At 44.4% G+C, this 26,693-nt stretch overlaps 1 protein-coding gene across 3 annotated transcripts in view; it reads left to right on the top strand.

Annotated features, from left to right (window-relative positions):
- The window catches only part of LOC134611444 (THAP domain-containing protein 1-like), a 44,073-nt gene that overhangs the window by 7,449 nt on the left and 9,931 nt on the right, over positions 1-26,693 (top strand). For all 3 annotated transcript variants that reach the window (XM_063455329.1, XM_063455331.1, XM_063455330.1), the window contains one exon: positions 1,425-1,623. In XM_063455329.1, coding sequence (XP_063311399.1) covers positions 1,425-1,623 — 199 coding nt within the window. The remainder of the gene's footprint in view (positions 1-1,424; positions 1,624-26,693) is intronic.

Below are 26,693 nucleotides of genomic sequence, written 5' to 3'. Positions count from 1 at the left end.
TGAGTGTGTAAAAAATATATGATGTGTGTATCTTCTATTTTTAAAGGAATTTGTTCCCATGTTGTAAATAGCCACGTCCTCAGCTCAATTGACATGTAAATGTGATTTACTTTCCCAAGGACCAAAGTGTTGTCCATCCCGTCATTTTATTTACACATGAATTCTCCCAAGGATGTAGCTGTGCCTTTCAGGTGCTGTATCTTTCTAACTATCTAAACAGAAACTCCCTTTAAAGATATATGTTTAGATTTGTTCCTGATCTCCCATACACACAGACTTAAACAAGCACATATTAATCAGATATATATCATAAGATTTCCCCCAACAGGGAGAAGCAGTTATACTTGTTGGTAGCATGCACTGCGCACTGACGACAGGTGTAAAGTATGCACATAATTAAATTAAGCAGCATGGATAATTATTCTGGGGTGTCAATGTCACATGTGCCTGGGGTGCAACTTGCCCCATGCACACAATTAAAACAAACTCTGGATGCTCAGTGTTTGAAGCTTAAAGGATCACTATAGGGTCAGGAACACAAACATGTATTCCTGACACTATAGTGTTAACACCACCATCTAGCCCCCCGGGCCCCTCATGCCTCAATAAATATAGTAAAAATCTTACTGTATTCAAGCCTAAAGCTGTAAATCTGCATGCTATTAGACTCAGAAAAACAAGCAGTCTGCTGACATGTGGTAGCCTGATCCAATCACAGTGCTTCCCCATAGGATTGGCTGAGACTGACTCAGGGGCAGAGCCAGCATGATTCAAACACAGCCCTGGCCAATCAACATCTCCTCATAGAAATGAATTGAATCCATGAATCTCTATGAGGAAAGTTCAGTGTCTGCATGCAGAGGGAGGAGATACTGAATCACAGGATGCTGTGCACAGTGCTGCCCTGTGCTCTGCTGACAGCAGATCTGAGTGGATGGAGGCATATTATGCCTCCATCAACTCCAAAGTCCCTCTGGTTCACTCTGAGTGACTGCAACTGAAAGTGTTCCTAGCTTTCAATGTAAACACTGTATTATTTCAGAAAATACAGTGTTTACATGAGAGAGGCAGCAGGGAGCTATAGTTCTCATCTGAACAACCTCATTAGGCTGAAGTTGTTCAGGTGACTATTGTGTCCCTTTAAACACTGCACATGAAGTCTACTACCACCCAGACTTTTTCAAATAGCAGAAGTGGTCATGGTGATTGGAGTAACCCTTTAACCCCGCAATAAAAACATTATAGTTAAAAAATGAAATAAAAATAAAATAAAATACTGGGTTAAAACTAAAGGATCACTGCACCCAGGCCATTTAATTGAGATGAAGAGGCCTGGGTGACTGTTGTGGTCCTTTAACATCTCAAGTGCCTCTGAATTATTTTAATGTAATAAATACAACATTTAAGATGTTTTTGTTTTTTAGGTTTCCACATGGACGACCAGACATCTTAAAACGATGGGTGGCAAACATGAGACGTGAAACATTTAAACCATCCTTAAAAGCGGTACTGTGCTCAGATCATTTTGAAGAGTACTGCTTTGATAGAACTGGCCAGACCATTCGATTGCGTGTAGATGCTGTGCCAACTGTCTTTTATTTCCCTCGAGGAAGATTCAAAAGGGTATTGTTATTTTTCATTCTATTAAAAAAGAAAAAAGAAAAAATGTATGTGAACCTGGCTAAATAGACCAATAAGCTAAAATATAATCTTTATTAGTATTAATAAAATCTGGATCTAAGTGCAGTGCAGATCAGATAAGAAAAATTGTAAAACCCGGAAATCAACAATGCTAAGTGCCCTTGTGGTAGTTCATATAGCAATGTGAGGTATGAACAATAAGAATAATGTATCAAGCTATTTGCTACTAGTACAAGTGATATAAAGCAACTATTTGAGATTGAACTGTGAGAGGAGGCAGCTCGTGTGTGGTAATCGTAAAAGTAAGGAGGGAAATTCTCTATTAGTCCTCCATAAGTTGATTAGAAATAATAGAGATAGATACTAAAAAAAAAAGGGCAAAGAAAAAGAAGAGGAAATTGAGCCAGCTAGTTCACTAGTACCTCCTAATGGGGGATAACCCCTAAAGTTTAAACATATACCAGAGAGAGAGAAAAGCTGGAGGTAATAGCAATACAATATTTGAATAAAGTGGAATACCTTTAGAAAGTAATGTGTGGATAATTTAAAACGTCACTTCTAATATTTTCACTTTAAAAAGTCCCAACTCATGGACTTTATTATAGGCTAATATAAAAAGAAATTGTAAAAATCAGTCAAGTGTCAGACTGAAAAGGGGACTAAATCTGCCGACTAAGTTTTTATAAGGACTTAATTAGAATAGAGCCAGAAGATGTATATTTATCCTAAGTGGTTTATTGTGATCAGCAAAAAATAAAATGCTTAACAGTATTCAGCTCTATTTGGGCAATTACCAACTCGGACGATCTCAAGAGATTCGATTTCTATTTGTGCATTGGTAGTAGTTTCTTTTTTTTTCTATACTTCAGAATATGGTATTTGTTTTGTGTTTTGCAAACATCTGGGTTAACAATATCAAATACCTAATCATCATTTGTTTTGTTTCTATTTCCTTTTTTTTTTTTTCTCTCTTTTCGTATATATGCTTTTCCTTTCTCACAGTTTTAGTTATCCAATCTTGCTTCAATTTCATTTAACAATTAAATACAAATATCAGACTAACCTAGACAAACATTTGTTTTGATCGCAGTGCTCCGGAACCATAGCTAAAAACGGATGAGGGATTCGAGGCAGGGGGTATCCACTTAATCTCCTAATTTAAAAAGGAATTGATCGATTAAGAGTAAATACGGAAATTCACTGTCCAGGGTTTAATTTTATTTATCTATCCCAAAAACTATAATGATGATGGCCCTTCATTTGGGCATAGTTGGTAATCGCACGCTCCATTTTACATTGTATAATACTTTGAGAGTGAATCTTAGGCCAGCTATCCACCCTAGAAGACTTAAAGTTTCTGGCTATTGAGGTTTTAACAGCCATTAAAATGTGTAAGATAACTAACTGATCTAGACTCTGTTGATCATCCCCATATCCATATGTAGTAAGGCCATATTTGGAGTCAGTTTTAACTTCATTTCTAATAAAGTTGATGAATAATGGTTTGTCATCTCCCAAAGAGGTCTAATTATCGGGCAATCCCACCAAATGTGTTTAAAATCTGCAATTGTCTCATTGCATCTCCAACAGTTGGAGGAAGTTGCAGGATACATGTTTGCTATTTTTTGGGGTGTTCTATACCATCTATTTAGTATCTTGTAATGAATTTCATGTATATTTAAACAGTGAGATAATACTGATAAAAAACATAATTTTATTAATACATCTTAGACATCAACAAAACAATAAAAAAAACTCACACAGCCATAATCCCACAAAAATAGGGGAAAAAATGTGATATCTTACTAGGAAGGGACACCAGAATGATATGGGATAAAGCAAGGTTAGTTGCTCATGAGCAGCAATTACAAATAAAGTTTATATTAGGAATGCCCTGGTATAGGATCTTATATAAATAGATAAAGACCTGAAGGGATATCTACTAGACTTGGGCATTCGTATTCGTACGAATGGATTTTCGTACGAAAATATGCATTTTCGGTCATTCTTCCGAATACCGAATTACGAAAGGCTATACAAACTAAAGAACGAACAAACGAATAGCCGTTTGCCGAAAATCTTTCGTTTGTTCGTTCATTCGGCTTTTTGAATTATACTCTGGGTGAATTTACATTTTAGCACCTCTGTGTAATGTATTGCAATGCAAACTACCGAACGAGAGCATACTACCGAATTCAAACTACCGAATTCAAACTACCGAACGCACAAACCATTCGTGCTTTTTCATTGCTTTACATGGGGATGGTAGAAAAACGAATGAACTAATGAACTAATGAATGAACTGATTTGCCTCAATTCGTGTATTAGTTCATTCGGATGCCTTCTTGTATGAATCAAAAAGGAGGGGTATGGGAGTGAGCTGATTTTCATTTATCTAATCAGCTCACTCCTTTGACATGATGCTGTAGGGGCTTATCCAATGGTGAGTGCTTTATCGTGGATTTAAAAAATAACTAAACAGCAGTATAAAAGCAGGCAGTGGATCTTTCTATGCCCTTCTTTGACTGAGTTTTGTTGTTGACACACTGTGCTTCTGTGCTGTGTTAGCCTCATTGCTTGTCTTAGAGATTTTCTGTGAGTGAGTCTTGGTGTGCCTACCAGTTCTCACTTGTTGAATTTGAGTCTATTGCTGAGAATTTTTTATTTTATTTTAGTGCTTTTTGAGAGCTGTGCTGCTGTCAGTGTGCCACACGGTGCCTGGCTGGCACTGCCAGTGCCTGCCTTCCCCCCCGCTTGCTTACTGCCTACAGCAACCAGGTATTACTTTTTAAATCTTTTTAAATCTGTTTATTTTTATTTAATCAAAATTAATTAGCTTAAATTGATTTAGATTTAGAGTAAAGGTAGAATCAGTCCAGTACTTTAGCGTAGTGGGCCTGAGGGCTTCTGCCCTAGGGGTAGACTAGCTTGTTAGCCTAGAAGAAAAGAAATCTAGTTTATCTGTTAATTATTTTTAGCAGCAAAGTGGATTTTTGTTAAATTGATTTTACAGAGGTGCTGCGTCATTTTGCAGGCAGTCAGTATAAAAGTTAAGTAATATTTTTTTATTCAGTTAATAGAATTATCTTCAGTTTTAATTAAAACATTTTATTAAGTTGATAGAATTATCTTCAGTTTAGACTATATATTTGTTGTAGTACAGTCTCTTTGTGCTTTGTTAGAACAGAAAACACACTAGTCAATCAAACAGTCTATTTTTTGTTTTACATTTTTCACACTTTTAGTGTCATTTTCTTTTTGTGCTCACATCAGCATCAGCAGTGAAGTTAACTGTTCTGACTGCTGTTGTGAAGAAATTCCTTTTTTCATTAACTGATTTTTATTAGTTCAGTTAGTGTGTTTGTTTAACAGCAATCAGTGAAGCTAACTGGTTGCTGTTTTTATTTGGTTCATTTTAGTTTCTGATTGACTGTGTGACTGTCCTAACCTAAGCTTCAAGGTAGCTGTAGTAAACCTTTTATTATTTTATTTTTCTAATATTAGTAAATTTTTTCATACGCTGTTTTTTGCAGTAGTCGAGCAGGGAGCACTTGTTGTTGGCAGACAGTGCAGTTTTGTATAGTTCCTCAGAAAGCACTAGAGTGAAGAAATCTGCCTCAGTACTAGTGTCTCTATTTTTTTTTTTTTTTATCTGTGTTGATCTGTATATTAGCATAGCACCAAACTTCAAATAATCCTTTTTAATAAAAATATAAACGTTAGTTTAAAAACACCACATAGTACATACATTACATTATCTCTTTCTTTTCTTTTCTTCAACTTCTTTTCTTTTCTTTTCTTACTATTTTAAAATTCTAAATGGATCCTCTTAAACGTTCATCCACTAGTAAAGTGAGGGAGGGTCAGTCAGCCACCACCACCACCAATACCACCGCCACCACCACAAGTAGTGGTAGTTTGAGTACGCAGCCTATGCGTCAGCCTAAGCGGTCAAGGAGTGCTGCTATGTCAGACTCACCACCTAGGAGGCCAAAGTCTGGTCAAGGAAAGGCAGTGGCACCAATAGCAGGCAGCAGTGCAGCAAGGCCCAGAATTGCAAGTCTTTTCTATGGCAAAGGGAAACCAGCAGGGCTTTTAAGGGTGAGCACTATGGCTACTAATACTAAAAACACAACTGGTAGTAGGAGTAGCCCAATAAGTAAGAGGAAGCGTGTTTTTCCCCAAGCATCTTCCAATACCACAAGCAGGCCTGTGAGTCGTGCTGCTAAGAAGCGTCCTTCTTGTACACGGAGGCTGTTTCCTAATCCCCCTCTCAAGACCACCACTTCCACCACCACCAGTGCTGCGCCTGCTTCTACCACTGACAGCGGCACCTCAGCACAGGAGTTGTTGCCATTGCCAATGCTACCCAGTGCTCCTAGTCCTATTATTCCTGGAGGTGATATCAGTCTTACCCCCAACCTTGCAGGAATTGCATTTAGTCTGGCTGATGAAGAGCTTGACTATGAGCCTGAGAATGAGGATGAGATAGTAGAGGAAAGTCAGAATTCTTCAGGGAGCAGTCCAACCTTTTCTCCTGCTACAAGTGCACATTTTTCCCCTTCCTCTCCACTTTCTCCAATAGTAGCACCTGCTACTTCAACCATTAGCAGACCACCACCACCACCACCACCACCACCACCACCACCACCACCCCCACCACCAATTATTACACCACCATTAGCAGCAGAATCCCGAAGGGCAAGTGCCAATGTTTTGCGCCGCAGCAAAGTTTGGGATCACTTTGAAAGTGTTGGAGATGGGCGCTTTGCAAAGTGCAAACTTTGTGGGAAGGAAGTTAGCAGGGGGAGAGTGTTGGGTCATCTCACCAGTGCAGGGATGAACCATCACCTTCGCAGCCATCACAAGGCTGTGTTATTGAGGGAAGAGGCAGAAAGTACTAGGGCAGGCAGCATAGCTTCTACTATTACAGTGTCCAGTACCATGGCAGCTAGGAGTGACATGGGAGGTGTTGCAGAGCCAAGAGCTACTGGTGCTGCCAGCCAACAACCAAGACTGGTTGGAGCATCACAATGCGTCCAGCCCACCCTGGAACAATTTGGGGGATTCCACTCCAGGGCTATGTCTAAACAGCAGGCCAATAAAATTACGCGACTTATTGGCCAGTTAATTGCTGTTGGGGGTGCTTCATTTTCTATGATAGAAGGGCAGCCTTTCAAACAGTTGATGGAGGCTGTGGCTCCACAATATCATCTTCCCTCACGCTCCACTTTCAGCAGGAGGATAGTCCCTTCACTTTACCGGTCCTGTGTTGGAGTAGTTAAAAGGGAGCTTTCGAAGGCTGCTGGTCAGTCTGTGCATTTTACCACAGATTTGTGGAGTGCACCAAGTGGCCAGCATGCCTTCCTTTCCCTGACAGCACACTGGTGGGAGCCTGGTGTGTCTCAGGAAGCTGCTGCTGCAACTTCAGCAGCAGTGTCTAGCAGAAAGGGAGGTGTATCTGATCAGCTGGGCTATCGCTCTTTCCTTCTCCATGCTGAAGTGATGGATGAAAAACACACTTCAGATAACATTCTGCAGGCAGTAAGGAGGATGGTGTCTCTTTGGGTTGGAGCGGAGGCAGGCACCAATGTAGAAGTGGGCTTTGTGGTTACTGATGGAGCTACAAATATGGTGAAAGCTCTGCGTGATGGTAACCTTGTTGGTGTGCGCTGTGCAGCGCACATTATCCATCTAGTAGTAAAGTCAGCAATCCCAGAAGGTAATAACAGAGTTTCCAGTGTGATTGAAAGGTGCAGGAGGATTGCTGGGCACTTCCACCGCAGTGTGAAGGCTAGCCAACTGTTGAGGCAGGAACAAGAGAAGGCAGGTCTTCCCACACACTGTCTACGACAAGATGTCAGTACACGGTGGAACTCTACTGTAGAGATGCTGGAGAGGATTTTAGAGCAGCAGAGGGCAATCCATAGTCTGTCATCAGACCAGTACATTGGTATTGGTTCTCCACTAGGTAGAGACGATTGGACAGTGATTGCTCAGCTAGTGGCAGTCCTGAAACCCTTCAGGGATGCCACTGAAAATTTAAGCTTGAACACTGCCAATCTGGGACAGGTAATCCCTGTTTTCACCCATCTAGGGAGCAAGATGGGTGTCTTCCTTGAACGCCAAGAGGTTGTTCAAGGTGATCCTTTACATCCTGATGTAGTAACTCTGGTCAGGAGGCTGAAGGATCAGCTTAAAGTTCGCCTACGTGAGCGATTGGATAATTCTCCTGAACTGATGCTAGCTTGCCTGTGTGATCCAAGGATTAAGGGAAAGCTTGCACTCAGATCCAATAACTTAACAAATTGGAGGGAGAAACTGATCCAGAGGGTGTGTGACTGGCAGCAAAAGAGGGGAATGCTGTATGAGGGAGTAGTTCAGCAGGAGGCTGAGATGTCGGCCACTTCTTGCAGAAGCAGTGGCACTACCACCACCACCACACAACTGAGTGGAGCAGCTGCATTTTGGGAAGAGTTGCTTGAGGATATAGTTGGACCCACTGAGAGTGCTAGCAGCAGACAGGAGAGCACTGCCTCAGAAATGGTCAGAGCGTACCTCTCTGAACCTCCTTTGCCCCATAATGTCGACCCTCTTAGCTATTGGGATGAGAAGAAGAGTGTGTGGCCTGCACTCTCATTGGTTGCGCAGGAGCTGCTTTCATGTCCGCCAACCACTGTCCCAAGTGAGCGTGTGTTTTCGGTAACCGGTAATATACTGAATCCACAGCGCTCACAAATGTCACCTCATCTCATGGAGCAGATTGCCTTTCTTAAATTTAATCTGCCTAAATTGGGGTACCCTGCTCTACACTTTGACTGTAATTGAGCTTAGGGTTTCTCAAATTTCTTTCTAGTTATATGGTTGTGTAGTGGATGATGTGTATGGTTGTGTAGTGGATGATGTGTATGGTTGTGTAGTGGATGATGTGTGTGTGGTTGTGTAGTGGATGATGTGTGTGGTTGTGTAGTGGGTGATGTGTGTGGTTGTGTAGTGGATGATGTGTATGGTTGTGTAGTGGATGATGTGTGTGGTTGTGTAGTGGATGATGTGTATGGTTGTGTAGTGGATGATGTGTGTGGTTGTGTAGTGGATGATGTGTATGGTTGTGTAGTGGATGATGTGTATGGTTGTTTAGTGGATGATGTGTATGGTTGTGTAGTGGATGATGTGTGTGGTTGTGTAGTGGATGATGTGTGTTGTTGTGTAGTGGATGCTGTTTGTCTGTTTGATGTGTGTGTGTGTGTGTGTGTGTGTGTGTTGTATGTGTGACAAATGCTGCTGGGATTATTTTTTTTAATGTAGAATTTGTATAATTAAAAAAAAAAAAGTATTTCCCCCTCCTTGCCTCTTAACTGTAGCCTGTAGTTGGGGCAGCAAAGAGGAGCCCAGCAGACTCCCTCCACGTTCTCCCTCCTGCCAGCCACTGCTCTATGCGAGCCCAGCATGCTCTGCGTACTCCCTTAGCTACTGAGCTCTTGTTCCTGATCCTGCTTCCCTCTACAGAAGGAAGAGGTTCACCCACTAGAACCTGGTCATAAGTCCAGGGTGGATAGCAGACAGAGTGATTCCAGCCCAGCAGCGGCGGTTCATGAAGTCAGCGGTACTCATGGTGTCTACGGTGTTGATGGTCCTTTGGTGAGCGCTAGGAGCAACGTTTTTGGGGAGGGGGGCAGTAATGTATTGTGGAGGGGACAGTAATGTATTGGGGAGGGGGGCAGTAATGTATTTGGGGAAGGGGGCAGTAATGTATTGGGGAGGGGAGTAATGTATTTGGGGAGGGGGGCAGTAATGTATTGGGGAGGGGGCAGTAATGTATTGGGGAGGGGGGGCAGTAATGTATTTGGGGAAGGGGGCAGTAATGTATTGGGGAGGGGAGTAATGTATTTGGGGAGGGGGGCAGTAATGTATTGGGGAGGGGAGTAATGTATTTGGGGAGGGGGGCAGTAATGTATTGGGGAGGGTGCAGTAATGTATTGGGGAGGGGAGTAATGTATTTGGGGAGGGGGGCAGTAATGTATTGGGGAGGGTGCAGTTATGTATTTGGGGAGGGGCAGTAATGTATTGGGGAGGGTGCAGTAATGTATTGGGGAGGGGAGTAATGTATTTGGGGAGGGGGGCAGTAATGTATTGGGGAGGGTGCAGTTATGTATTTGGGGAGGGGCAGTAATGTATTGGGGAGGGTGCAGTAATGTATTGGGGAGGGTGCAGTAATGTATTGGGGAGGGGGGCAGTAATGTATTGGGGAGGGGAGTAATGTATTTGGGGAGGGGGGCAGTAATGTATTGGGGAGGGTGCAGTAATGTATTGGGGAGGGGAGTAATGTATTTGGGGAGGGGGGCAGTAATGTATTGGGGAGGGTGCAGTTATGTATTTGGGGAGGGGCAGTAATGTATTTGGGGAGGGGCAGTAATGTATTGGGGAGGGTGCAGTAATGTATTGGGGAGGGTGCAGTAATGTATTGGGGAGGGGGGGCAGTAATGTATTTGGGGAAGGGGGCAGTAATGTATTGGGGAGGGGAGTAATGTATTTGGGGAGGGGGGCAGTAATGTATTGGGGAGGGTGCAGTTATGTATTGGGGAGGGGGGGCAGTAATGTATTTGGGGAAGGGGGCAGTAATGTATTGGGGAGGGGAGTAATGTATTTGGGGAGGGGGGCAGTAATGTATTGGGGAGGGGGCAGTAATGTATTGGGGAGGGGGGGCAGTAATGTATTTGGGGAAGGGGGCAGTAATGTATTGGGGAGGGGAGTAATGTATTTGGGGAGGGGGGCAGTAATGTATTGGGGAGGGTGCAGTTATGTATTGGGGAGGGGGGGCAGTAATGTATTTGGGGAAGGGGGCAGTAATGTATTGGGGAGGGGAGTAATGTATTTGGGGAGGGGGGCAGTAATGTATTGGGGAGGGGGCAGTAATGTATTGGGGAGGGGGGGCAGTAATGTATTTGGGGAAGGGGGCAGTAATGTATTGGGGAGGGGAGTAATGTATTTGGGGAGGGGGGCAGTAATGTATTGGGGAGGGGAGTAATGTATTTGGGGAGGGGGGCAGTAATGTATTGGGGAGGGGGCAGTAATGTATTGGGGAGGGGGGGCAGTAATGTATTTGGGGAAGGGGGCAGTAATGTATTGGGGAGGGGAGAAATGTATTTGGGGAGGGGGGCAGTAATGTATTGGGGAGGGTGCAGTTATGTATTTGGGGAGGGGCAGTAATGTATTGGGGAGGGTGCAGTAATGTATTGGGGAGGGGAGTAATGTATTTGGGGAGGGGGGCAGTAATGTATTGGGGAGGGTGCAGTTATGTATTTGGGGAGGGGCAGTAATGTATTTGGGGAGGGGCAGTAATGTATTGGGGAGGGTGCAGTAATGTATTGGGGAGGGTGCAGTAATGTATTGGGGAGGGGGGGCAGTAATGTATTTGGGGAAGGGGGCAGTAATGTATTGGGGAGGGGAGTAATGTATTTGGGGAGGGGGGCAGTAATGTATTGGGGAGGGGAGTAATGTATTTGGGGAGGGGGGCAGTAATGTATTGGGGAGGGGAGTAATGTATTTGGGGAAGGGGGCAGTAATGTATTGGGGAGGGGGGGCAGTAATGTATTTGGGGAAGGGGGCAGTAATGTATTGGGGAGGGGGCAGTAATGTATTGGGGAGGGGGGGCAGTAATGTATTTGGGGAAGGGGGCAGTAATGTATTGGGGAGGGGAGTAATGTATTTTGGGAGGGGGGGCAGTAATGTATTGGGGAGGGTGCAGTAATGTATTGGGGAGGGTGCAGTAATGTATTGGGGAGGGGGGGCAGTAATGTATTTGGGGAAGGGGGCAGTAATGTATTGGGGAGGGGGGGCAGTAATGTATTTGGGGAAGGGGGCAGTAATGTATTGGGGAGGGTGCAGTTATGTATTTGGGGAGGGGCAGTAATGTATTGGGGAGGGTGCAGTAATGTATTGGGGAGGGGAGTAATGTATTTGGGGAGGGGGGCAGTAATGTATTGGGGAGGGTGCAGTTATGTATTTGGGGAGGGGCAGTAATGTATTGGGGAGGGTGCAGTAATGTATTGGGGAGGGTGCAGTAATGTATTGGGGAGGGGGGCAGTAATGTATTGGGGAGGGGGGCAGTAATGTATTGGGGAGGGTGCAGTTATGTATTTGGGGAGGGGCAGTAATGTATTGGGGAGGGTGCAGTAATGTATTGGGGAGGGGGGGCAGTAATGTATTTGGGGAAGGGGGCAGTAATGTATTGGGGAGGGGAGTAATGTATTGGGGAGGGGGCAGTAATGTATTGGGGAGGGTGCAGTTATGTATTTGGGGAGGGGCAGTAATGTATTTGGGGAGGGGCAGTAATGTATTGGGGAGGGTGCAGTAATGTATTGGGGAGGGTGCAGTAATGTATTGGGGAGGGGGCAGTAATGTATTGGGGAGGGGGGGCAGTAATGTATTTGGGGAAGGGGGCAGTAATGTATTGGGGAGGGGAGTAATGTATTTTGGGAGGGGGGGCAGTAATGTATTGGGGAGGGGGGCAGTAATGTATTGGGGAGGGTGCAGTTATGTATTTGGGGAGGGGCAGTAATGTATTGGGGAGGGTGCAGTAATGTATTGGGGAGGGTGCAGTAATGTATTGGGGAGGGGGGGCAGTAATGTATTTGGGGAAGGGGGCAGTAATGTATTGGGGAGGGGAGTAATGTATTGGGGAGGGGGCAGTAATGTATTGGGGAGGGTGCAGTTATGTATTTGGGGAGGGGCAGTAATGTATTGGGGAGGGTGCAGTAATGTATTGGGGAGGGGAGTAATGTATTTGGGGAGGGGGGCAGTAATGTATTGGGGAGGGTGCAGTTATGTATTTGGGGAGGGGCAGTAATGTATTGGGGAGGGTGCAGTAATGTATTGGGGAGGGTGCAGTAATGTATTGGGGAGGGGGGCAGTAATGTATTGGGGAGGGGGGCAGTAATGTATTGGGGAGGGTGCAGTTATGTATTTGGGGAGGGGCAGTAATGTATTGGGGAGGGTGCAGTAATGTATTGGGGAGGGGGGGCAGTAATGTATTTGGGGAAGGGGGCAGTAATGTATTGGGGAGGGGAGTAATGTATTGGGGAGGGGGCAGTAATGTATTGGGGAGGGTGCAGTTATGTATTTGGGGAGGGGCAGTAATGTATTTGGGGAGGGGCAGTAATGTATTGGGGAGGGTGCAGTAATGTATTGGGGAGGGTGCAGTAATGTATTGGGGAGGGGGCAGTAATGTATTGGGGAGGGGGGGCAGTAATGTATTTGGGGAAGGGGGCAGTAATGTATTGGGGAGGGGAGTAATGTATTTTGGGAGGGGGGGCAGTAATGTATTGGGGAGGGGGGCAGTAATGTATTGGGGAGGGTGCAGTTATGTATTTGGGGAGGGGCAGTAATGTATTGGGGAGGGTGCAGTAATGTATTGGGGAGGGTGCAGTAATGTATTGGGGAGGGGGGGCAGTAATGTATTTGGGGAAGGGGGCAGTAATGTATTGGGGAGGGGAGTAATGTATTGGGGAGGGGGCAGTAATGTATTGGGGAGGGTGCAGTTATGTATTTGGGGAGGGGCAGTAATGTATTGGGGAGGGTGCAGTAATGTATTGGGGAGGGGAGTAATGTATTTTGGGAGGGGGGGCAGTAATGTATTGGGGAGGGGGGCAGTAATGTATTGGGGAGGGTGCAGTTATGTATTTGGGGAGGGGCAGTAATGTATTGGGGAGGGTGCAGTAATGTATTGGGGAGGGTGCAGTAATGTATTGGGGAGGGGGGGCAGTAATGTATTTGGGGAAGGGGGCAGTAATGTATTGGGGAGGGGAGTAATGTATTGGGGAGGGGGGGCAGTAATGTATTTGGGGAAGGGGGCAGTAATGTATTGGGGAGGGGAGTAATGTATTGGGGAGGGGGCAGTAATGTATTGGGGAGGGTGCAGTTATGTATTTGGGGAGGGGCAGTAATGTATTGGGGAGGGTGCAGTAATGTATTGGGGAGGGGAGTAATGTATTTTGGGAGGGGGGGCAGTAATGTATTGGGGAGGGGGGCAGTAATGTATTGGGGAGGGTGCAGTTATGTATTTGGGGAGGGGCAGTAATGTATTGGGGAGGGTGCAGTAATGTATTGGGGAGGGTGCAGTAATGTATTGGGGAGGGGGGGCAGTAATGTATTTGGGGAAGGGGGCAGTAATGTATTGGGGAGGGGAGTAATGTATTGGGGAGGGGGCAGTAATGTATTGGGGAGGGTGCAGTTATGTATTTGGGGAGGGGCAGTAATGTATTGGGGAGGGTGCAGTAATGTATTGGGGAGGGGAGTAATGTATTTGGGGAGGGGGGCAGTAATGTATTGGGGAGGGTGCAGTTATGTATTTGGGGAGGGGCAGTAATGTATTGGGGAGGGTGCAGTAATGTATTGGGGAGGGTGCAGTAATGTATTGGGGAGGGGGGCAGTAATGTATTGGGGAGGGGGGCAGTAATGTATTGGGGAGGGTGCAGTTATGTATTTGGGGAGGGGCAGTAATGTATTGGGGAGGGTGCAGTAATGTATTGGGGAGGGGGGGCAGTAATGTATTTGGGGAAGGGGGCAGTAATGTATTGGGGAGGGGAGTAATGTATTGGGGAGGGGGCAGTAATGTATTGGGGAGGGTGCAGTTATGTATTTGGGGAGGGGCAGTAATGTATTTGGGGAGGGGCAGTAATGTATTGGGGAGGGTGCAGTAATGTATTGGGGAGGGTGCAGTAATGTATTGGGGAGGGGGCAGTAATGTATTGGGGAGGGGGGGCAGTAATGTATTTGGGGAAGGGGGCAGTAATGTATTGGGGAGGGGAGTAATGTATTTTGGGAGGGGGGGCAGTAATGTATTGGGGAGGGGGGCAGTAATGTATTGGGGAGGGTGCAGTTATGTATTTGGGGAGGGGCAGTAATGTATTGGGGAGGGTGCAGTAATGTATTGGGGAGGGGGGCAGTAATGTATTGGGGAGGGTGCAGTTATGTATTTGGGGAGGGGCAGTAATGTATTGGGGAGGGTGCAGTAATGTATTGGGGAGGGTGCAGTAATGTATTGGGGAGGGGGGGCAGTAATGTATTTGGGGAAGGGGGCAGTAATGTATTGGGGAGGGGAGTAATGTATTGGGGAGGGGGCAGTAATGTATTGGGGAGGGGGGGCAGTAATGTATTTGGGGAAGGGGGCAGTAATGTATTGGGGAGGGGGCAGTAATGTATTGGGGAGGGGGGGCAGTAATGTATTTGGGGAAGGGGGCAGTAATGTATTGGGGAGGGGAGTAATGTATTTTGGGAGGGGGGCAGTAATGTATTGGGGAGGGGGGGCAGTAATGTATTGGGGAGGGCAGTAATGTATTTGGTGAGGGGCAGTAATGTATTTGGGGAGGGGGGCAGTAATGTATTGGGGAGGGGGCAGTAATGTATTGGGGAGGGTGCAGTTATGTATTTGGGGAGGGGCAGTAATGTATTGGGGAGGGTGCAGTAATGTATTGGGGAGGGGGCAGTAATGTATTGGGGAGGGAGGGCAGTAATATATTGGGGGGCAGTAATGTATTGGGGAGGGGAACAAGGGGGTCAGCAATGTATTAGGGGAGGGGGGTCAGCAGTATATTAGAGCAGGGGGGTGACAGCAGTATATTAGGGGGAGGGGGGCCAGCAGTGTATTGGATAGGGGGAGGGGGGATGAGAAAGATCTGACTTGGGAATTTGAGATGAGGCAATGATTACATTTTTTACATTGATATTTGTGGCCCAATTAATATTTTATATCTATGGGTTAATCTCATAAGAGCAGACATTAGACTGTGAGAGTAGGACCTGCCAAAGATTGGGTACATTGACGTTGTGGCAGGCTTATGCAATGTATGATCATATAATGTAACTAAATCCCCATTATTTTTATTTGCCTAGATTAGGTGTTTTTAAAAAAACTTTTAAAAACTAATAAAATCTGTCAACATTGAAGTTGCTGTTTAGTAGATAGGAGAGTGCGCTGGATCTTGTGTATTGTTTATTGTATAATATGGCCCCCAGCAGCACTCCATTTAAGCATGTTCAGGTGAGTGCAACCGTCCCCCATGTTTCATATATATATATATATATATATATTTGGGAGTCTAGCCAACTCCTTGGTTTTGCACCCCTCCCTGTTACAGGTGCCTAATCTCATGTCCCTATTTAGCCTTGTACTGCAGGGAGTCTCAGATGGAATTTTTTCCCAAGTTAGTTTGTTAATCTCATTAGAGCAGACATTAGACTGTTAGAGTAGGACCTGCCAAAGATGGGGTACATTGACGTTGTGGCAGGCTTATGCAATGTATGATCATATAATGTAACTAAACCACCATTATTTTTATTTGCCTAGATTAGGTGTTTTTAAAAAAAACTTTTACAAACTAATAAAATCTGTCAACATTGAAGTTCCTGTTTAGTGGATAGGAGAGTGCGCTGGATCTTGTGTATTGTTTATTGTATGTATTGTAATGTGCACACTTCCTTTAAGTCCCGCCGGAAACTGGAACCTGAAATTGAAGTTCCAGTACCGCGTTGCGCGCTGAACACCGGCCCGCGCTTCAAGACAGGTAACTAAATATGGTATATCGGCGTATAACACGCACACATCATTTCCCACCTATATTCAGGGAGAAAAAGTGCGTGTTATATGCCGATAAATACGGTATATTTTTCGTTCAAGTTTGTTTGTGTGTGTGTATATGTAATGTATATGTATATGTATATGTATATGTATATGTATATATATATATATATATATATATATATATACACCCACACACACACACCATTAAAGAAAAGAGGAGTCAGAAGTTGTAATCTAATATTTTTTTTTATTAGAAAAGCAAGTGGGAGAAGCAACGAAGCAGAGAAAGCCCAGGTTGTTAGGAGCAGTCCTGGGAGGATATAGTGCAGAGGAGAATAACCAATGTATATTCAGGGGAAGGATAGGGAAAACCAGGAGAAAATTGAGAATATAACAACCTATAATGAACAGCGTCAGTTGTGTTCACATTGTGGATGATAATGAGAAATAAACATCTGAGTGCATTATTCCCGCAGATATCTATTCATCATCATCATCCCTTCTGGGAAGACCCTGCGCACGTTGTTCACGAACTAGGCTATCTACATCAGCAAGGGTTATGCCCAAATTATGGGCAGCTTGCGCGCGCATTAAAATGCACTCTTCCTCCCTCATTTCCATGAAGCGCTGACCATTTTGCTGCAAGCAAACCATTGCTGATGTAAATTGCCTAACGCCCTCATTCAAAATGCTTGACATGGAGCGTACCTCGGTTACCACATTCTGCAAAAGTTCTCGCAGATATTCCCTATCCTGCTGTATGGACGTGTCCGGTTCAGCTTGACGAGCCGGGCTCGTCGCATACAGCGCAGCCATCGTTGGAGGAAGTTGCGGCAACTGTTCTTCGGCCACTGATGTCTCTGAATCAGGATCCACTGCTGTTAGGGTAATGGTACCCTCCTCTTGCAGGGGGAGAGTACCATCAGAACCTATAAGGGAAAACAGAGAAAGAACATTGTTAGCATGTGTCATATGTTGCAATGCTTACTATTATCTGTACAACAATATTATTTAAACTTGGAAATAAGATATATGCAGTCATGCTATTAATTTAATATTATGTCTATGTATAGTTATGCATCTTTGTCCCCCCTAGCCCTTTTTCAGTCTATTTGTGGCCTCTCAACGCATTTCTTTGTGCCCACCTCCCTTTCCTTCGAATCTCACTACATGTATCGTGTCCGAGCGTCCCCAGGTAGAGAATCTCCTGTTTCTTCTGCATGACAGGAAGTTGAGTGCAACAATCAGCTTCCTGTCATGCAAAAGAAACAGGAGATTCTCTACCTGGGGACACTCGGACACGATACATGTAGTGAGATTAGAAGGAAAGGGAGGTGGGCACAAAGAAATGCGTTGAGAGGCCAAGTAGATGGTACAGAAGATCATCCACGTGGTACACTCAGCCACAGTACATAAAGTTAACAGAAGGAGAGGAGCGATGTGCGCCCCCCCACCCCTGCTGGTCACCCAGACATTGAGCCCCCTGGCCAGTGCGCCCTAGGTAGACGGCTAGTTTGCCTAGCGGTCGACCCGGCCCTGATTGTTACATAAACTAGTATGCATGTAAAGAAAATGTGTACAGTTAAAGCATTTTTTACTTACGCTCAGCAGTGGATCCCTGTTCCTGGACACCAGTGGCCGGCTGTTGGAGGGAAACCACACTCATACGTGGTGAAGGAACATCGACAAGTTGCGGATGGTCTGAAATACATGTATGTGATAAATTAACTTCATATACAGTAAAATCATACGTGTGTGTGTATGTTTAAATGCACGCACACACACACACATATATAACATTCATCTTACAATGCTATGCAAATACTTACCAGAGGAAAGTGAAGCCAGGCGCATTTCCAGGGAGACAGGAGGTGAACCTGCTGCCCTGCTCTCCATGGAGACCACATCTCCTGCAGTTCCTGGTGCCTCTTCAGGGGATTGAGGGGCTTGCACTGATGGCATAGAAAACACAAATTGGAGGGTTAACACAAGAAAACTGATATATGTACATTTTGACTGACAAATATGAATTTAAAGGAGCACTATAGGCACCCAGACCACTTCAGCTCAATGAAGTGGTCTGGATGCCAGGTCCCTCTAGTTTAAAGCCTGCAGCTGAAAACATAGCAGTTCTAGAGAAACTGCTGTTTCACTGAGGGTTAATCCAGCCTCTAGTGCCTGTCTCACTGACAGCCACTAGAGGCGTTTCTGCGATTCTCACTGTGAAAATTACAGTGAGAAGATGCTGGAAGTCCATAGGATAGCATTGAGTAATGCTTTCCTGTGGGCGGTTTGAATGCGTGCACGGCTCTTGCTGCGCATTCGGAGCTGACGTCGGCAGAGAGAGGAGTGTTCCCCAGCGCCGAGGGAGCCCGGTGCTGGAGAAAGGTAAGTGGCTGAAGTGGGAAGGGCACCACGAGAGTGGGGGGGACCTAATTACCCTATAGTGCCAGGAAAACGAGTTTCTTTTATTGGCACTATAGTGGTCCTTTAACAACATACCTTCAGATGTTTCAGTGCCAGTTGTCCCCTCAATCCCAAGGATGTTGTCTCTTCCCAGGAACTGCAGGAGCTCCTCTTCATAGGGCAGCAGGTTCGGTTCTTTGTCTTGTGAACCACCTCCTGTCTTCCTGGAGGCGGCTGCTGCCTTCACCTTCCTCTTCACCATCCGCCTGATGTCGTAGTAACTGCAATGACATGTGTGATTGATTAATTACTTTAATATGTTTCTATATATATGTATACCGACATGTTTAAAGGGATACTATAGGCACCCAGAACAATTCTGCACATTGAAGTGGTCTGGGTTCAGTGTCCCAATTATTGCAACTGCAATAATTATCTTTAGGGGTTAACTCCACCTCTTGTGGATGTCTGATGGATGTGTCGCGCGCATGCACAGTACACCCATCCGATTGCTATATCTGAATGGTAGTACTTTGTGTGCTGTCATTCTCATTATCCCTGCACTGACTGAGTACTACCATTTTCATTATCCATGCACTGACTGTCAGTGCAGGGATAATGAGAATGGTAGTACTTGGTCAGTGCAGGGATAATGATAATGGTAGTACTTAGTCAGTGCAGGGATAATGAGAATGTTAGTACTTTGTGTGCTGCAATTCTCATTATCCCTGCACTGACTAAGTACTACCATTCCCATTATCCCTGCACTGACTAAGTACTACCATTCCCATTATCCCTGCACTGACTAAGTACTACCATTCCCATTATCCCTGCACTGACTGAGTGAGTACTACCATTTTCATTATCCCTGCACTGACTGTCAGTGCAGGGATAATGAGAATGTTAGTACTTTGTGTGCTGTCATTCTCATTATCCCTGCACTAAGTCATACTGTTACAAATTGCTATTTGTAACTGGCCCTTTAAATGATAAATTGCCCTGCTTCCCTGGATTGTGTAGAAGCCTATTTGCCAGCCTCCTTCCTCATGACTATGGCCCCTGGAAGATTGTGCCCCTGAAAACTTATGGACTTTTATTGGGTGTGTATGGCCCTTTAAGAACCGTCTGGGGGACATATTGTGACTTTGCTGAACAATGTCCCTTTAAGACTATGTCCCCAGACCTGTAAAATAACTTGCCCCTGGCTTTCCCCCACTTGGTTCAGTAAATATGGCTTACTGAACCAAGTATTACACAGGCAGACCACCCAGAAGCTAAAGTGTGCAGCAATTTACCTCCCAGGCTGTGAGGTTACTGCAGGTTAATTGCACGTGGCGGCGGCCATCTTGGTTTCCTCGAATGCGGTCAGCGGTGTATGCTAAAGATTCTGTGGAACTGAAATCGGCTACACATTTTGCCGAACACCGCTGACCCTTACCTTCTCCCATACTGAACTTGCAGCTCCAGAGACTAAGTCCCGTTCGAAATGGGACTTAGTCGTTTTTTCGCATGAAATTGACCGACCGCACAGCCCAAATCTATGGAACTGTTTTGGGCAGGAAATTGTGCTTGCGGTCGGTCATAAAGGACTTCCAGCTAACTTTTGATCCACTGGGGGGATTTGGCTGATTTTTGGAAGTGTTTATGTTTGATGTATGCTGAGTCTGACTGTCAGTGCAGGGATAATGAGAATGGTAGTACTTTGTGTGCTGTCATTCTCATTATCCCTGCACTGACTTAAGTACTACCATTCCCATTATCCCTGCACTGACTAAGTACTACCATTCCCATTATCCCTGCACTGACTGAGTGAGTACTACCATTTTCATTATCCCTGCACTGACTGTCAGTACTACCATTCTCATTATCCCTGCACTGACTAAGTACTACCATCCTCATTATCCCTGCACTGACTAAGTACTACCATCCTCATTATCCCTGCACTGACAGTCAGTGCAGGAATAAATGAGAATGACAGAACGCAGTCAGTGCAGGGATAATGAGAATGGTAGTACTTAAGTCAGTGCAGGGATAATGAGAATGACAGCACACAAAGTACTACCATTCTCATTATCCCTGCACTGACAGTCAGTGCATGGATAATGAGAATGAAGGAACACAAAGTACTATCATTCTCATTATCCCTGCACTGACAGTCAGTGCATGGATAATGAAAATGGTAGTACTCAGTCAGTGCAGGGATAATGGGAATGGTAGTACTTAGTCAGTGCAGGGATAATGAGAATGGCAGCACACAAAGTACTACCATTCTCATTATCCCTACACTGACTGAGTACTACCATTCTCATTATCCCTACACTGACTGAGTACTACCATTCTCATTATCCCTGCACTGACTGAGTACTACCATCCTCATTATCCCTGCACTGACTGAGTACTACCATCCTCATTATCCCTGCACTGACAGTCAGTGCAGGAATAAATGAGAATGACAGAACGCAGTCAGTGCAGGGATAATGAGAATGGTAGTACTTTGTGTGCTGTAATTCTCATTATCCCTGCACTGACTAAGTACTACCATTCCCATTATCCCTGCACTGACTGAGTGAGTACTACCATTTTCATTATCCCTGCACTGACAGTCAGATAATGAGAATGGTAGTACTTTGTGTGCTGTCATTCTCATTATCCCTGCACTGACTGCGTTCTGTCATTCTCATTTATTCCTGCACTGACTGTCAGTGCAGGGATAATGAGGATGGTAGTACTCAGTCAGTGCAGGGATATTGACGATGGTAGTACTCAGTCAGTGCAGGGATAATGAGAATGTTAGTACTTTGTGTGCTGTCATTCTCATTATCCCTGCACTAAGTCATACTGTTACAAATTGCTATTTGTAACTGGCCCTTTAAATGATAAATTGCCCTGCTTCCCTGGATTGTGTAGAAGCCTATTTGCCAGCCTCCTTCCTCATGACTATGGCCCCTGGAAGATTGTGCCCCTGAAAACTTATGGACTTTTATTGGGTGTGTATGGCCCTTTAAGAACCGTCTGGGGGACATATTGTGACTTTGCTGAACAATGTCCCTTTAAGACTATGTCCCCAGACCTGTAAAATAACTTGCCCCTGGCTTTCTCCCACTTGGTTCAGTAAATAGGGCTTACTGAACCAAGTACCACACAGGCGGACCACCCAGAAGCTAAAGTGTGCAGGCAATTTACCTCCCAGGCTGTGAGGTTACTGCAGGTTAATTGCACGTGGCGGCGGCCATCTTGGTTTCCTCAAATGCGGTCAGCGGTGTATGCTAAAGATTCTGTGGAACTAAAATCGGCTACACATTCTGCCGAACACCGCTGACCCTTACCTTCTCCCATACGGAACTTGCAGCTCCAGAGACTAAGTCCCGTTCGAAATGGGACTTAGTCGTTTTTTCGCATGAAATTGACCGACCGCACAGCCCAAATCTATGGAACTGTTTTGGGCAGGAAATTGTGCTTGCGGTCGGTCATAAAGGACTTCCAGCTAACTTTTGATCCACTGGGGGGATTTGGCTGATTTTTGGAAGTGTTTATGTTTGATGTATGCTGAGTCTGACTGTCAGTGCAGGGATAATGAGAATGGTAGTACTTTGTGTGCTGTCATTCTCATTATCCCTGCACTGACTTAAGTACTACCATTCCCATTATCCCTGCACTGACTAAGTACTACCATTCCCATTATCCCTGCACTGACTGAGTGAGTACTACCATTTTCATTATCCCTGCACTGACTGTCAGTACTACCATTCTCATTATCCCTGCACTGACTAAGTACTACCATCCTCATTATCCCTGCACTGACTAAGTACTACCATCCTCATTATCCCTGCACTGACAGTCAGTGCAGGAATAAATGAGAATGACAGAACGCAGTCAGTGCAGGGATAATGAGAATGGTAGTACTTAAGTCAGTGCAGGGATAATGAGAATGACAGCACACAAAGTACTACCATTCTCATTATCCCTGCACTGACAGTCAGTGCATGGATAATGAGAATGAAGGAACACAAAGTACTATCATTCTCATTATCCCTGCACTGACAGTCAGTGCATGGATAATGAAAATGGTAGTACTCAGTCAGTGCAGGGATAATGGGAATGGTAGTACTTAGTCAGTGCAGGGATAATGAGAATGGCAGCACACAAAGTACTACCATTCTCATTATCCCTACACTGACTGAGTACTACCATTCTCATTATCCCTACACTGACTGAGTACTACCATTCTCATTATCCCTGCACTGACTGAGTACTACCATCCTCATTATCCCTGCACTGACTGAGTACTACCATCCTCATTATCCCTGCACTGACAGTCAGTGCAGGAATAAATGAGAATGACAGAACGCAGTCAGTGCAGGGATAATGAGAATGGTAGTACTTTGTGTGCTGTAATTCTCATTATCCCTGCACTGACTAAGTACTACCATTCCCATTATCCCTGCACTGACTGAGTGAGTACTACCATTTTCATTATCCCTGCACTGACAGTCAGATAATGAGAATGGTAGTACTTTGTGTGCTGTCATTCTCATTATCCCTGCACTGACTGCGTTCTGTCATTCTCATTTATTCCTGCACTGACTGTCAGTGCAGGGATAATGAGGATGGTAGTACTCAGTCAGTGCAGGGATATTGACGATGGTAGTACTCAGTCAGTGCAGGGATAATGAGAATGTTAGTACTTTGTGTGCTGTCATTCTCATTATCCCTGCACTAAGTCATACTGTTACAAATTGCTATTTGTAACTGGCCCTTTAAATGATAAATTGCCCTGCTTCCCTGGATTGTGTAGAAGCCTATTTGCCAGCCTCCTTCCTCATGACTATGGCCCCTGGAAGATTGTGCCCCTGAAAACTTATGGACTTTTATTGGGTGTGTATGGCCCTTTAAGAACCGTCTGGGGGACATATTGTGACTTTGCTGAACAATGTCCCTTTAAGACTATGTCCCCAGACCTGTAAAATAACTTGCCCCTGGCTTTCTCCCACTTGGTTCAGTAAATAGGGCTTACTGAACCAAGTACCACACAGGCGGACCACCCAGAAGCTAAAGTGTGCAGGCAATTTACCTCCCAGGCTGTGAGGTTACTGCAGGTTAATTGCACGTGGCGGCGGCCATCTTGGTTTCCTCAAATGCGGTCAGCGGTGTATGCTAAAGATTCTGTGGAACTAAAATCGGCTACACATTCTGCCGAACACCGCTGACCCTTACCTTCTCCCATACGGAACTTGCAGCTCCAGAGACTAAGTCCCGTTCGAAATGGGACTTAGTCGTTTTTTCGCATGAAATTGACCGACCGCACAGCCCAAATCTATGGAACTGTTTTGGGCAGGAAATTGTGCTTGCGGTCGGTCATAAAGGACTTCCAGCTAACTTTTGATCCACTGGGGGGATTTGGCTGATTTTTGGAAGGGTTTATGTTTGATGTATGCTGAGTCTGACTGTCAGTGCAGGGATAATGAGAATGGTAGTACTTTGTGTGCTGTCATTCTCATTATCCCTGCACTGACTTAAGTACTACCATTCCCATTATCCCTGCACTGACTAAGTACTACCATTCCCATTATCCCTGCACTGACTGAGTACTAACATTTTCATGTTTTTTTCCCTCTATGTGCTTAAGTGACCCAACCCTCACTTTTAAAAGACTTAAAAGCATAGCTGCCACTGGTGGGGGTGGGGGTGTAGCAAAAGCACATGGAGGAAAAAAAAAGTTTTAAAAAACATGGCATAAAGAAAATTATTTTTAGGAATATAAGTGCACTTACCGTTTCTTCACCACGTATTCAGTGCGGTTGTTCCCTCCAACAGTGTTCACCGCTGCCGCAATCTTCCTCCACATTTTGTTTTTTCTTGCTCTAGAAGTATTTTTGGCTGCTCCCCCAAATATACATTGGTAGTACTGGCAAAGCTTGTTTACCAGTACTTTATTCTCCTCTGCACCAAAGCTGTGAGCATATTTACTCTTCCTCCCAGGACATGCTACTTTTAAAATCCTTGGCTCTCTCTGCTTCTTCTTGCTTCTCCCACTTGCTTCTCCTTGATCTTGGCCAGAAGGGCCAATGCCCCCCTCCACTATATCCATAGCTGAATCACTAGAGGAGCTGGAGGAGGACATGACCACTTCTGGCAAGGTCCCAATAAAAATGACTAAAATGGCTGACACAGGGTAGTGGGCTGGCTGAGCTCCAAAATGGCTGAATGGCTGGCCTATAGAAAATCTGGATAGATTTTGCATTGAAGTTGATACTTTTATTTTTTACAGTTTTGTCTGGCAGTATGTAAAAGCCCATTTAATTGGCTCCTACTTTCCCACTCTCTGCTAAAATGATACTGTGTTGCCAGTACCACCTGTCAGGGAAGCATGACTCATGTCTGAAGCCAAAAAAAACCTAGACACTAGACAGTACACCCCTATAGTTGAACTAGATGACCTATTGACACAGTAAGATGTAGGTATCCCTATGCTAAGCAATGAAGCATTACTGATGCAGGTTATTAACAATCATTAACAATCAATATTGAAAGAATATAATATAACCAACGACACAGAGTTAGTAGAGCTTAATTCAGTAACTTAACTCAGTATATGCCGTAGTGTTGATGACGGCAAACACCAGAATATCATCCCCGGCCGTTACCGGTCTCTATTTCCTGAACGCATAACGCTTCCAAAAATTTTACTAATCTTCGTCCACCCATCTCACCACCTAACCACATAATCCTCTGATCATCTAAATGTCTATGGTGTCCTCCATGGTATATATATGTAGTCAGTCACTCATGTTGTGTAACTAATCTATAATCTGTAACCATTACAAAGTTGACAGGGTAGGATCTTGTGAACCTAAAGCCGTAAACTTATGTTTTTGTGAATATGTTTCCTTGCGCAATCACACTGGATGTATATGCTGTACTGGATTATATATTTGATGTATGTTCCCCTTTTTTCCTCCTTCTTCCCTTCTGTACCCCCCTACTGAAAATCTAGATAAAATACAAGTTGAAAAAAAAAAATAAGCAAAAGCAAAGCAATGCATTGCATTTGCAATGTCATTCGCCATGCGAATGACTATAGTAAGTGGTGTTCGGTAGTTTACTAATAGAGCCAATTCATTTTCATGCGAATGGCAGCGTTCGTACATTTGAACATTCGGGAGTTTTAGGCGTAAATTAAACGAAATTACGAAATACACTACAGCATTCAATGCCATGTTGTTAGAGAAATGTATGTTCCCCTTTTTTCCTCCTTCTTCCCTTCTGTACCCCCCTACTGAAAATCTCAATAAAATACACGTTGAAAAGAAAAACTAAGCAAAAGCAAAGCAATGCATTGCATTTGCAATGTCATTCGCCATGCGAATGACTATAGTAAGTGGTGTTCGGTAGTTTACTAATAGAGCCAATTCATTTTCATGCGAATGGCAGCGTTCGTACATTTGAACATTCGGGAGTTTTAGGCGTAAATTAAACGAAATTACGAAATACAGCATTCAATGCCATGTTGTTAGAGAAATGTTCAACATTTGAAACGAATGGTTTTACTGAGTTCGGTTGAAGCTATTCGGTATTTAGGGATTAGGGAACATAGTGTTATGAATATGAATGAATTCATTTGGTTCAATTAAATGAACAAGCCGAATGAACGAACGAGTTTATCCGAAACGAAAATACTAACGAATATCGTACGAAAACGAATGAAAGAATTGACGAATTTCGGTTCTGACTAAACTACTTTATTTTTCGTACGAATACATTCGTACGAAACGAAAAGTTCTGAAATGCCCAAGTCTAATATCTACCTCAAATAAGAATATATTAATAGAAGCCTAAAATCCCATAAATGAACCTAGTTCAAAGAATAGCAAAGTATACATGCCAATATGCAGCTATAAAGGGAACAAGTCTCTCTGGCTCAATAGTTTTGTGAGTCAGTATGCCCTATAGCTTTAATGTCTCAATTTGCCAAAGCTAACTAATGCTGGTCCTAGATCTTACTAGGAAATATTGGAACAGGTCCCAAGCCCTTCCTAGCTAACATAGAAAAAAATTATACAAAATTCCC

The sequence above is a fragment of the Pelobates fuscus genome, chromosome 5, assembly GCF_036172605.1.
Source record: "Pelobates fuscus isolate aPelFus1 chromosome 5, aPelFus1.pri, whole genome shotgun sequence".
NCBI classification, from domain to species: domain Eukaryota; kingdom Metazoa; phylum Chordata; class Amphibia; order Anura; family Pelobatidae; genus Pelobates; species Pelobates fuscus.
This window is presented reverse-complemented; position numbering and strand designations above follow the sequence as displayed.